General features: G+C 39.6%; 1 protein-coding gene across 8 annotated transcripts in view; it reads right to left on the bottom strand.

Annotated features, from left to right (window-relative positions):
* The window catches only part of FIP1L1 (factor interacting with PAPOLA and CPSF1), a 62,426-nt gene that overhangs the window by 43,070 nt on the left and 5,008 nt on the right, over positions 1–14,348 (bottom strand). For 4 of the 8 annotated variants that reach the window (XM_084759718.1, XM_084759719.1, XM_084759722.1 and 1 more), the window contains exons 4-9: positions 13,324–13,381; positions 12,238–12,341; positions 8,253–8,317; positions 7,552–7,659; positions 6,837–6,967; positions 6,483–6,551 (exon numbers count right to left, since the gene is read on the bottom strand). In XM_084759718.1, the coding sequence (XP_084615844.1) occupies positions 6,483–6,551; positions 6,837–6,967; positions 7,552–7,659; positions 8,253–8,317; positions 12,238–12,341; positions 13,324–13,381 (535 nt within the window). The remainder of the gene's footprint in view (positions 1–6,482; positions 6,552–6,836; positions 6,968–7,551; positions 7,660–8,252; positions 8,318–12,237; positions 12,342–13,323; positions 13,382–14,348) is intronic. The other 4 variants (XM_084759720.1, XM_084759721.1, XM_084759724.1 and 1 more) reach the window with 1 other exon arrangement.

Below are 14,348 nucleotides of genomic sequence, written 5' to 3'. Positions count from 1 at the left end.
TGTACAGATCCTATTGGAATATGAGGAGCATCACTGAGAAGGCAAAAATTAAAGGTTGAAATAGATGTGATACACATCTGTCAGATAAGATGCCAAGGATGTGGTGATAGGGAAGTAAACAGTTCATTTATCAAATACCTATTAACTTTCTACTCTGTACCAAAAGCTCAGACTACCAAAAGAGCAAAACTCCAAGTCTCAGAGAGAACAATACAAAGAGTGAGCACAAAACAATGGGATAAGGGCTGGTGAGGTGGTTCAGAGTGTATGCCTATTTCCAGACCTCACAAATGGAGTTTTAGTTCCAGGGACCCACATGAAAGGAAAGACCCAATTTCTGAAAGCTGTCCTCTGCCACTCACAAATGCACCACAGCATGTGTGTTGACACACAGCGAAACACACACACAAACACACACACACAAACAGAGGGGGGGGGGAGAGGGAAGGAGAGAGAGAGAGAGAGAGAGAGAGAGAGAGAGAGAGAGACTGTCTTTAAAAGGGAGAAATGCAGATGAAACAAAACAGAAACACATTACTCGGCCTAAAGGATCGGGAATACAGTTAACCTTGTAAGTCTCAATCATCCCTATGAATAGCAGCAATTTATATTTAATTTCTTGGCACATCAAATTGATACCTCAAAGTTATCATGGCCTAAACTAAACTACTCATTTCCCTTAATCTGAGTTTTTCCATATCTTCATATTAATAAAGTGGCACTGTCACCTACTAAACTTCTTAAAGAGAGCAAAGCATTACAGGAATTAACTTGTGCTAACATACAGGATGTCAACTTTACCTTTATACTATACTATTACCAGAACCCATCAGCCGAGAGGATGGCACACCCCAAGTCAAACCCAGCAGTGCACGGCAGCTACTGTGATAGGTACCCCTCACTTTCGCTCTTCCCTCTTTAGACCCCACCCTCTATACAGAGCCTTGGCAGTCTTCTTACATAAACACGCCAACTCATGCCTCCTTTGCTCAAGGTTCCCTAATTGCCTCCCAAGCCAATGAGATTAAGTCAAGTTCTTCACACGGCCTATGTGGTACGGGCACTGTATACTTCTGAACTTGTTCTTTCTGCTCTTTACACACCCATATATGATCGTCTTTCCTTTCCCCCCTCTTATAAGCTCCTCTTTTGTCAGCGTTTCTGATGCAACTATTCTTCTTGTTTAGAATATCCTTTCTCTAGATCTTCTTACAGATCCTTCTAATTCAAGTACAGTGGCTTTCTCAACATCAACCTATGCTACAGCTTTCTGTAGTGTCAATTACGGATCAAAACCAGACTAAAATAAGTAAAGTGAGAAATTCCCAAAACCGACAGTTTGTAAGTTAAGCCATGCAGCCTGAATAGTGTAAGGAAATCCTGCACCTTTCCAACCCCAACTCACGACAGGAACCTTCCCTTTGCTGTGCAGTCACTTGTGTTCTTCAGCATCCTACTAATCACTCAGCTGTTGGGACACTACAAGGACGGTGAGGGCAGCAAAGTGCTGACGTTCAACTACCCTTACTTTACTTAAACATGCTCCTCAAGCACAAAAACAGCAAAACGGCAAAGAGAAGCCATCAAGTATTCCTCTAAGCATCAAAAGTAAAGTTATCTTAGCCAGGTACAGTGGTGTACATCTTTAATCCCAGCACTTAGGCAGAGGGAGGCGTATCTCTGTGAGTTCAAGGCCAGCCTGTTCTACAAAACAAGTTCAGGACAGCCAAGGCCACACAGAGAAACCTTGTCAAAAAAAAAAAAAAAAAGTCATCTTATGCTAAGGTTGCTATGACCTACAGTACAATAATTAGTTTGAACATACTCACATAACTGTTATTAGTGCATTGCTCTGTATTAATGATAACAATAACAACTGTTAATCACTAACTGTGGCTAATCTGAAAGTTAATCTTTAGCATATGTCTGCATGTGGAGAAGAAAACAGAGTACATAGGGTTTAGTACCACCTTCAGGTATTACAAGGAATCTTAGCATGTATTTCAGTGGCCATAATGGTTAATATGTCGTTCAAATTATCCTTGGAGTAGTATAGACTTCATTCATCATTCCCAGTCTCTCCAGTGATTTTCTATTTTTTCTTAAAATTTCTCATTACCATCATTATGCGAGTATTTTGTTGTATGATACCACCTGCCTCTTGTCACTATAGCAAGACCTTTGAAGACACTACAGATAAAAACCTGTATCCTAAGTGTCTGGAAATCAGAATGTGGACTAAACATTAACTATTTTTTAATTTAATTGCTTTTGAGACTCTGCTTTAATGTCACTTCTTCAGTCATTCAAATACCATGGGTGTACAAACATGTAATTATTGGCATTATTATTTGCTGAATGCCTAGCTTTCCCTTACAGCAGGTAACAGTCCACGTCTATTATGTCCATTTTCTCTCCCCAGCCAACCTGACACATTGGTATAGTCAACTTAAAGCCGGAAAGAAAAATGGGAGAAGGCTGAAGAAGAAAGTGGGAGAGAGAAAGTGATTTTTAAAATGGAAGGGAGTAAACTATATTCATGTAATTCATGTTTGTGTGTGCACCTCTACAACAGGAAAGGAGGTGAAAAGACAGAATAGATATTAAACGTGTAAAAACTGTCTGTTTCCTAAGTTTTATAATTACTTTCTGTAAAACTTGCTTATCAAGCAATCCTGAAAATCCTCACTGTCCTATCAACCCGCCTTGTCACCTTGAATTGTAACTACCCATGTGCCTCATCAGATGCTGCCCTCAGGGTTACACTCGAAATCTTCCTGACCACAGCATGAGGCTACCATTACCTAGCGCTTTAAGAAATAGCTGTGTATGTGCTTGATTTACTAAAAGCAAGGTAACATCAACCTCCACACCCAAACAAAAGTTAACTGCACTTTATACCTAGGGAAGCTAAGGGCCAGCAGGACATCTCAGAGGCTGAAGGCTCCTGCTGCCAAGCCTTGTGACCAGAAGCCTTACATAGTTCACTGCTCCAGTGCCACAGGATGGAGAGAGAACCAACTCATGCACAGTATTTGCTTACCTCCCACATGTGTGCATGTACATTCTGATATCACACACATTATAAATGTAAATATTTATCCAAATTATGCTATCACTATACCAAAAGTTCTGAAGTTTAACATTATAAGCAATACTTAAAAAACATAAATTGGTATTTAAAATCATAATTAACAAAAATATGGATTACCAATCTCCAAATAATACAAGGGTGAAAAAAGGAAAAGTAGAAAGTCAATAAGTAGATAATAAGTGAAAATAATAATAATAATAATAATAATAATAATAATAATAATAATAATAATAATAATAATAATGTGAAGGCCAAAAAGTGAATAATTGCACGTCTCAATCCACAAGAACTAAAAATTGGAGATAACGCAAAAACTGACACTTTGAAAGCAGATAAAGACAGTTAACTGAGCAGACTAACCAAGCTGAACCCTACATCAGTGAAGAGAGAGCAAAACCACATTGACTCTCAGGGCAGAACTGAGAGGAGCTGACAGTCCGAGCATCCAGGACTGTCTGAAGCGGCTGGGCAAGGCTCTGACATACTAGAATGTTTCTGAAAATCAGATTCCCACAAGGGAAAAAAAGAAAAAAATATATAGACAAACAGCTTAAAGATAACAGCATATAAACCAATCGTAATCCTATGGAAAGCCTACAGTTAATAAGTTCACTATTCACATAGAGACCTTCCAGCAGTTTGCAAGCCCACTCTCACAAAGTGACTGAAAAGAAAAAACATTCAAAGAACATTTGAGAATAAAACCAACTCAGAAGCTGAAAGAAAAGAGACTGTATAGACAAAGAAAACAGCAACAACTAAAAAATAAATGTCCATTATTAAATCTTCTGAAAGATGGAGGAGACACTAACGGCAGAGTAGGGTATTAAGTAGTGAAAGTTTTCTTAGAAATGAGAAACTCAATGGCAGAAATAAAAATCTATGTAGAATTCAACTGTTAAAAGGAACCTCCTAGAAACACAAGATAGAAAATTAGAGCAAAGACAGACATCACAGTCTAAGAGGTGCAGCAAGCATCAACGAGAGACAGAAAAGAGAAAAAAGCAGAAAAAAAGAAGAAAATAATACAAGAAAGTCTCTGACCTGAAACCCTTGTGTTTGCAAACTAAAAGGAAGCAAGCCAAGTTCCCAACACTGGTGACCCAGTTCATACATACACATACAGTTCATGCTGTGTGACATATGCTTAGCAAACTATTTTAGGGAAATGTCAACAGCTACACACGGTGACACGCATCTATCCTGTGGCCATTTCGGAGGCTGAAGCAGGAAGACAGAGTGTGAGGCCAGCTTGAGCTACTTAGGGAAACCCTGTCTCAACAGAAAACAAAACCAATCATAAAACCAAAGAAAAATAACAAAAAGGAAAGGAGAGAGGCTGTGGTTGACTTTTTTCCTAACGGTCACTTTCTCCTACCCTTCACCCAAATTATATAAATACCAAACTTTTGTACCCAATTGAGAGGCTTTTATATCTAAAGTTTCATCTCTTACTTTACAGACAGACATAGTGGCACAGCGCATTTGAGGCAGAGCACAAGGTTTATGAACTGGAAGCCAGAGCGTGTTCCAGGCCATCCTGTGTTACACAGCTAGACTCCTTCTGAACACAAAAGGAAACAGAAAACCATTAAAACCTCTTCACATGCAGGTACATAAAAGGCTCTTAGTTCCTGGAGATCAAAATGTTGATAACCGTTGATGATAGAAGCATCTAGAAGTTGTTTTCTACCACTCACTAGACTTGTTACCAAAGCTTACCAAAGGTAAGGGGTAAGCGCCTTTAAAAGGCTGCTGGGCTGCTTCTCGCTTGACTCTGACTGTCTTTGTCGTAGACAGGAAAAGAACTTAACCTGTGACTGCTAGCTGCCTATTCCTCGGCCCAGGCAGCACTGTGTGCAGTCCTGTGCATTTCACTCTTACACTACCTATTAGATCAACTCCCCAGCTGACTTTTGACCTTAGTCCACTTAGCTATCATTTCTTTTCTAAAAACCAAATCTGCACAGTTTCCACTGCCCAAGAACTTTCTAATTGCTACCTACTGCTCACATAAGTGTTTGCAGGATGACTTCAGGTCTTTTCACATGGCCTCATTCTCACCACTTCCTACAGACTACAGTGTGACTGGGGGAAGGGAGTGTTTGCTTAATTAAGTCACTAAAATTAATCATCTTCAAATCAGCATTTGCAGTAAACTAACTAGAATTTAAGCATGTGATCAAGGCATGAAAATCACTGGACGACAACCATAAAATCATTCAGAATGAATCAACCAGAAATGGGAAAACTCAAAGACTTCCTCTCAAAAAATTAAAAGGAATTCAATAAATATTCAATAGACAGACTGTACAGATGTATCTACAACTTTCAAGAGAAGCCAGCCCCTAGTAGTTTCTTATTTCACTGTTTCCAAGACAAGACAAAACAAAACCAACGAAATTAACCAGCTCGTTATTAAACTGGTCTATATATTTGTTCTCGTCATCCATTATAAAATACTCAATGCCTAAGCAGACATCTAAAAGGTTGGCCATTTAAAATAGAGTAAATTTCACCAAGTATTTAGAAAATATTAACAGAACAAGAACCAAATACTTACCTATAGTAGGATTTTAGTTAAAATTAAAGTCTTTATATAGAACTGTGTCCAGACAACAGCTAGATCTGAGGATATAGCACATGCATTGCATAAGGCAGTGTGTTGGTGTCCCCAAAGGGACACAGAGGTCCATATCTAGACCACAAAAGGTCCCTGAGGGACATAACCCAAGCGGAACCCAGTGCCACTGGAGGAAAGAACTGAGACTATGGGAGGAAGGCTACTCAGGCAAACTTTGGGAAAAGCAGCAATGACAATGTTTTCCTTTGGACCCACCCGAGAAACCAGAAGTCTGACCTGATGTCCAGGACGGTCCTATCAATCTTCACGTCACTATTCCTTTCAAGTATTAATTTTAAAGCTCGGTGGCTCTGCTCAAGTCTTTAGAGGTTGCCAGAGAAAACCTTAAACTCTTGAAAACACTTTCATTATGAGCTAATATACTAATGTTTCAATATCAGTGGCAATTATTGTCCTTCCTTTTTTTAAGAACTGAGAAAATGAAAACTTTCCAATTCTGCTGCTAAGGATGAGAGCAAGGTGTACAGTAAGTGCTGAACCTGTGGCCATGACCTCTGCAGCCCACAAGCGTGTGCCCTCCTTAATCACAGCACACAGCAGACAACAACTTTACTTGAAGTTTCTTAGTGTGACAGGCAAAGGGAGAGTAAACAACAGTCAGTGAATGAGTGAGTCACCAGGAAGCCAAAGGTTTGGAAAAAAAGGCAGCTATTTCCACTTTAATTTTCTCCCTTCACCAATGGGATGGGAGCAGACTCAGAACAAAAAAATGAGAACAACCAAGGATAATTTACTAAAATTCACCTTAAAAAGATTGAATCTGCCATCTTGGATCTCTGCACCTGGTGTAACTTCCATAGTACAGTCTTCGGCCTAAGTTAAATAACATATTCCCCATTAAGATACCACACAATATTTAATTGACAGGCCACATAAAGACAAACTAGCTGTGGCTAGTCTGATTTGAACTAAAACATACGGTAACCATTAACATGGAACTGACGGGGAAGGGAAGGAATAAACAAACATGGTCACGGGAACAACACAGTTACTGTCATACAGCAGGCAATCACCTTTTTAGGGGGAAAGTGCCATATTTGGGGAGTCAAAGTGGAACAGCAGAAGAGGCAGGGTTACTCTGGAAGATTTACTAATTACCGTTATTTTATTTGTTGTTGAAGTAACTGGTATAACTTCAAGCCCCATTCGTATCCTCTTTTGTTTTTCACAGTAAGCTTTCCAAGTATCTTCATTAAAGCCATAATTAAAATAATCAGAAAGATCAGCACCTAAAGACGAAATATACTTTTAGGATGTAAATATTTTAACTCTCTGGCAGCATCACACTACCATATAGTGTGGTGTAAAATGTAAGTAAGTTCAGAAGACATGGCAGCAGAAGAGGAAGAAGCTGTGAAGGGAAGGGCATTTGTGGGCTCGGGCGAGGGCCACCGACGACAGAGGGATGGACATGATTGAAAGTCATTAAACACATGTATAGAAATGTCACGAGACCTGTTAATACATGCCAAGAAAAACAGTAACATGTATTTCTATGACACTGGTCATAAAACCTCTTGAATTTTCACTAGTTCTCAAAGTTCCCACAATGAAGCAAATACTAGAAAACATTTTAATTAAAATGATTTCCTTTAGAAATGGCATTATTATAAAAAATGTGAGTCTGCATTTATGTTAATGCCAAGGACTAATGAGATTTAATAATTCAAGTCCACAGTACTCATTTGCTTAGGACAATAAAAAAAAGGGCACTGTAAAAGACAGAACTTTATGTTGCTGCTCAAAGATAATTTTCTGATCATTTTACACGAAAAATCTGTTTTGAGATTAACATCATCCAAAATAATCTTACCAGGTTTCCGCCATGGTTTATCTTCAAAAGAATCCAAATCTACTTCTAAGAGTGGAACTCCATTAATGCTGCCTGGCGCATCGAGGTCTACTCCTTTGACTTTGGTTCCTATTTTACAGAAAAGCAAAATGGCAAAGAAGCCACATTAGCAAGAAGCTAGAAGACAAAAAGAGAAAACATAAATGACCTTTACCATCCATCCTGACCATTAAAACTAGATAAGTCAAACTCTGTGATGAACCTTTTGAGATGACAGGGATGGAAAGGTTAGGGATTCAGACACTGTGGTCAGCATGGCAGCGCATGTCTGTCATCTATGCACGTGGGAGATGAAGTCAGGAGGACCAGGCAGCTCTGAGGACGCAGCTAGGTCAAGGACTGCCCTGGGCTACTCAAAGACAAAGCCAACGATCACTACTCAGCAGAGCTGCTAATGCCCATGTGTTCAACTGCTGTTTTATATAATTTGTGGGCAAAGTAAAGTTTCTCTTAAAATGTTTTAAAATAAGTAAAGCAGCACGGCCCGAATAGGCCAAATGTTTGCTGTCCAAGTGATATGTTTTTCACAGAGGAGTCCCCTTATGTGCGTAATAGATTTTCAAGCACTGCTCATGAGAAGAGCTAATGCAATCTACTCAGGACCTAGTTAAGATATTATGATGCCCTATTTTCACAGCGATTAAGCTGCAAATAAATATTACCTGTATTTCCATAAACTCTTCCCCCTGCCTTGATATTAAGATTTACTGGTGCTGTTCCATAACTCCTAAAAACAGAATAAAAATTAACCTCAAAAACATACAGTAACAGAATAGGAAGATACCCCACATGTTATAAGCACACATAGGAAGGGAATGAATCGGCACTCACAAATTTAACACTAATTTTTAAAGTTTATTTAGTTACTACAGGATTAAAAAATTCTTAAATTTTAAAAGACTATTTTATGTGTATGACTGTTTTGCCTTCATGTGTGTACATCCAAAGTGTGAGTGGTGTCCAAAGAGGTCAGAGGAGGGCACTGGATCCCTTGAGTGTTGTGAGCTACCATGTGGGCGCTGGGAACTGAACAAGTGCTAAGCCTAAAGAACTAATTTTCCTTTAAATACCTGACATTTTGCATCTCAAAAGTCTCCCAGCTACTACCTCACTCCAACACTATGGTGTCACCTGCTAGTTCCTTAACATCTAGCAATCCTGCAGCAGGAAAAGCTTCCTGCCCGCTGCCAAATCCCATCGACCACTTGACTGTTTCTCATATATTGCCAATCAAATTCATAATTAGAAGTAATGTGAAAGAATGAATCTGGAGATTAAGAAAAACCATGTTAACAGGAAGTTAATAACCAAAGGGAAAAAGAAACATCTTCCAGGACATCTGCAATATCCCACATCTTTGTCTGGGCTGTGACTACAAAAATGCATATATACATATACAATAAAAATAACTGTGGTTACACAAACCTATGTTCAAATACAATTAATTGTGCAACTCTGGCCAAGTCACTTAGACCACTAAGGACTTTGTATAATTTTCTTTAAAATGAGTTTACTGCCCTGCACTCAAACTGAGCATAGTGGCACATGCCTGTAATCCCAGCACTCAGGGAAGCAGAGACAGGCGGATCTCTGTGAGTTCAAGCTCAGACTGGTCTACAAAGCAAGTCCAGGCCAGCCAGGGCTACACAGAGAAATCGTGTTTCTGAAAAACAAAAACAAAACAAAAAAATTCCAGTACTCAGAAATTTCAAGGTTGTGTTCAGGGTTGGCCTGGTTTTCCAGGACAATGTTTTATTTTGTCTCAGTTTGGTTTTTGTCCTCGGAGACTTGCCTGCCTTTCTCTGCCTCCAGGGTGCGGGACTAAAGGCGCGCACCACCACGCCTGGCATAGTACCGTTTTTTAATGAGTAGAAAGTCAAACTCAAGTATTAGCGCTAACTGAAATAGCTGTGGACATTGTTTGGAGGGAGAGAAGGAAACAGAGGGCCAGGTAAGAATGATTTGTAGTGAACAGAAAGATTGGTAAGCTTTCAGATTAGACTCAAAAGACCTTCAGAGATTTATGCTCCACATGATGCGCATGCTATTTACTTTCCCGCTTTTCCCTTAAAATGTCACCTAACTAGACCTATGCGGAGGACTCCTGCTTCGGCCTGCTCAGTGGTGTCTTCTGTGGGCTGTGCCGAGCATGTGCAAGGAAGGGTCTGAGTTCAATAGTCACCACTACCACAACAACACTATATTTGTAATTTCTATCATTGATACAGTCCAACATCCCTTCAATAAAAATCCTGAAGAAATCAGAAACGGAAGGAAAGTCTCTTGACATGGCAAAGTGGCATGACATTCAAACACACCACCAAGACTTATGGGATGACGGTCCCAACTAAAGTCAGGAATGAGACAAGCATGTCCACAGTTTCCACTCAGCTTTCTACAGGGCTTCAAGTTTTAGAAGGGGAAAAAAAAATGGACGAAAGGATGAAATCAAATTATCTCTATTAGCAAATAGCAATTCTAGTTGTAGAAGACCCTATCGACTCTACCAGGAAACCTATAGCCAGAATGTGCTAATTATAAATATACGAAACTGTCAAACAACAAAATTTATTAATATTAATATTTTAAAACATCAGTTATCACACCTATTTACTAATAAGGAACACAGTGAGAAAGAAATCAGGATCGCTTCTCGGCCTTTTGGCTAAGATCAAGAGGAGAAAGAAATCAGGAAACCAGTTCCACTCAAATAGCAATAGAAAGCCGGGCATGGTGGTGCACGCCTTTAATCCCAGCACTTGGGAGGCAGAAGCAGGAAGACCATGTGAGTTCCAGGCCAGCCTGGTCTACAAAGCAAGTTCAGGACAGCCAAGGCCACACAGAGAAAGAAACCCTGTCTGGAAAAACCAAAAACCAAACCAAAACAAAAAACCCAACACACAATAGAAAAATGGAAACCTAAGAAGTGAAATACCTCTACAATGAAAATTTTATAGTAAAAATGCTAATATTAGCAAAAACATTCTGCAGATTTGATTTGATACAATCCTATAAAAATATCAGTGATATTCGTCACAAGACAGAAAAATCCGAAACTCTGTCTCGAAAAACAAAAAAGAAAGAAAAAAAATCCTAAAATTCGTATGGAAGCACGAAGGACCCCCATAGCCAAAGCAACCCCAAGTAAGAAAACAACACCAGAAACACCACTATGCCTGACTAAACATACTACAGAGCCGGTATATGGCACCAGCAAAACACAGACATTGTATCAGTGAACAGAGGAATCAGGAATAATCTCATACAACCACTGAGCTTCAACAAAACATCAACACTACAACAGACATCCACCTGCAGAAGAATGAAACAAACTCCTTGTATCTCACCATGAACACGTCTACTCAAACTGGTTAGAGACCGAAACTGCTATGCTAAGGAAAACCACCCAAGAGGCAAGTTCTATCTGAAAATAGTCCAACAGTTTAGAAAGTAAAACCAAGACCTGACAAATGGAATTATGTGAAATTCACTCTTTCAAATAGCAAAGCAAACAACTGAGTGAAGACAGCCTACAACACGTATGACAGAATTAATATATAGAATATAGAAAGAACTCAAGAATAGAGCGCAGTGGCGCACACATTACATCCCAGCACCCAGGAGGCAGAGGCAGGTGGATCACTGTGAGTTCAAGGCCAGCCTGGTTTACCAAATGAGTTTCAGAATAGTCAGGGCTATTACAGAGAAAAACTGTCTGGAAAAAGAAAAAGAAAAAGAAAGAACTCTAAAAGCAAAGCAAATACCAAAACCCCATACACCCTAACCCATAAATGAGCTAATGAACAACGAATGAACAGTTCTCGTATAACCAATAAACATATTCAAAAGTTCCACATTTTTAGTCATCTGGGACAACACTGAAATTCCACTTTATCCCATTCAAAACGATAATCATTATCAAAACAATCAACCTCCCAAAGACAAGGAAAAAATCTTAGTAGTCATTTTATACATCTAATTAAAAACTCCAGAACACTATTAATTCTACAACCGTAACAAAACCACAATCCATATTTTAATGTTCTCTTCCAATCCTTCCATATCACTCCCTGTGTGTTCAGTGAGCTGGCAATGGTCCATTTACTTGGTCCAGTTCACGGGACATAAGTCTTGCTGCCAGCACAGTGGCCTGGAAGGCCTGACAGGTAATGAACTCAAAATAAATAAGTTATAGCAGCCAAGAAGAGATATGTTATTTCATATTGGATATAAAAATTAAAGACGTAATTAAGGTTTGCGTAATAAAATGTAAGGATGCAAATTACAATCTCAGTGTTCCAATTCTAAGCAAAGAACTCTTACTAGCCCATTCTCTGGCAAAATGGTTTCAACACAGCAAACAGATATGCTGCGTCCACGTAGGCAATTAACTGCAGGTGCAAAGTGACCCCCTCTTGAAACTTTCAAGGCGTTCTTTCATTTCCTGCTAATATGGAAAATGTGTTAAGCAATAGAATCACCCACTGACAATCCACGCAGTCTTCAGGTGTGCACTCACACAGTGTCACCTCAGGGAAACACCTGAAGCCAAGCCCACGGCTGAGTGACTCTTCATAAGGCAGCCTACGGCCTCTACACACAAACCACGGCACACATGCCCCTGCCGAGTAAGACAAAACAACTCACCCATACTGTGGTGCTCCAGTTTTAATGTCTCCTATGGTGACATGAACATCATCTTCATCATCATCACTGTCACTATCGCTATCATCTTCAGTCTCAGTCACTTTCTACACCGACATAAATAATTACAAAATGCATTAGATCCAATTCAGCATTAAATATTAATAAAAATTACTCTGTATTTTTTTAAAATTGACTGAGTACAAATTAGAAGCTTATAAAATTGTCACCCCAATGGTATCCACAATACTTAATAACCTGATGAATAAGGAATGGAACTTTTCTTGCCATCGTTCATGGACAGTGCATGCTTCATTTCCAATGCTCTATTAACTATGTGGGAGCTTTTAATATTGACACTGAATCTCACAAATGCTTTGCTCATAAGAATTTCTCAGGTTCGACTTTTTAAATAATTTTATCTTAGGTACTACACTGCGTCAGATTCATTTAACGTGGTCATCAAGTGTGATATGAAGAGACTACATGCAAACGATTTAAAAAGCACCTTGTATCTTTTCAAACTGAAATGGATCTGCTTACAGTATGGACCTAAAAAGCTACTATATTTTAGCTCCATGGTGGTAGATAATCTTATCATCTAGGCAAAATGCTTTTTTGATTATAAGTTCAATATGAAAAAAAAACCCATTTCTTTCTCTGTTAAGGATTAAAATGCACAATTCTCAGAGGACACCACAGGTACCATTTTAATAGTTACAGAGCCAGGGAGCATCACACTTAGCATTCCTAAGAAGCTCTAACAGCCAGCTTTAGGTTGTGGACTCAGTGTTGGCTTTAGAAACCAAGCTCCCTTATGACAGGCAGTTCGCTACAACTATTCAGTTCTTTGAAGACAATAAATTGCAAGCCTTTGCAGATGCTGCATGTCCCCCTGAAGTTTCTGCCCACTCTTTCTTCTCCTAAGTCCTATACACTCTTTTGACGCGGCATAAAAAAACGGTCTAGTTATACAGGATGCTGAAGGTTATGTTAAATGTTGGTTTTATTTGTAAATAAATTGTGACACTCTTAACAAAGATTTTAAACCACAGCTAAGTGGATTTTAAAGCCTGACATGTACGTTACCGGTTTTGACACGCCATTTTCAGCAGCTTCCTCTTCAATTCCAGATGGAGGATTAGCACTGCAAAAAAAGAGGCAAGCAGACAAGTCAGATGCAGCCGCTTCAAGTACACAGAAAACACTACAGTTTCAAGCTCTCTCTGAGAAGATTTTCTTTCTTTCTTTCTTTCTTTCTTTCTTTCTTTCTTTGAGACAGGATTTCTCTGTGTACCCTTGACTGTCCTAGACTCACTTTGTGGACCAGGCTGGCCTGGAACTCACAGAGATCCACCTGCCTCTGCCTCCCGAGTGCTGGGATTAAAGGCATGCGCCACCGCCAGACCCTCTGATAAGATTTTCTGGAGTCATTACCTCTACTGGATGATAAAAACAAGACTAGTAAATGTGTCTGCTTTCCTGTTCGAGTGCATGAAACAAATAGTCAGATGGAAATAAGGGTGGGCTACTTGGGTTTTTTGAGACAGTCAGTCCACACAGGCCTGTCTTTGAATTCATTATGTAGACCAAGATAGCCTCAAACTCAGAGATCTGCTTGCTTCTGCCTCTAAATGCTAGGATTAAAAGCATGCCCCACCACTCTCTGCCCAACTATTTTTTTCCATTCTTTTTCGAAACAGGGTTTCTCTGTGTAATGGCCCTGGCTGTCCTGAAACTTGCTCTGTACACCAGGCAGGCCTGGAGCTCAGAGATCCACCTGCCTCTGCTTCCCGGGGATTTAAGATTGTAAGTGTGGGCTGCCACTACCCAGCTTGCCCAACAAGTTCTTTCTTTTCTTTTTCTTTTTTTATTTTTCAAGACAGGGTTTCTCTGTGTAGCCCTGGCTGCCTTGGACTCTGTAGACCAGAATGATCTGGAACTCACAGAAATCGGCCTGCCTCTGCCTCCCAAGTGCTGGGATCGCAATTCAGGTTTTTTCTGCTGATACACTGCACACTATACCACTTTTACCCCTGAAACTTTACTAAGTATCTGCTGTCCGCGAATTTGACTTGTCATTTTCTCTCAAAAATTGTGTCAGTTAATAATAA

Source organism: Acomys minous, assembly GCF_964271855.1.
Source record: "Acomys minous genome assembly, chromosome: 15".
Taxonomy (NCBI): Eukaryota; Metazoa; Chordata; class Mammalia; order Rodentia; family Muridae; genus Acomys; species Acomys minous.
The sequence above is the reverse complement of the archived record's forward strand: the minus strand, read 5'-3'. Positions and strand labels throughout refer to the sequence as shown.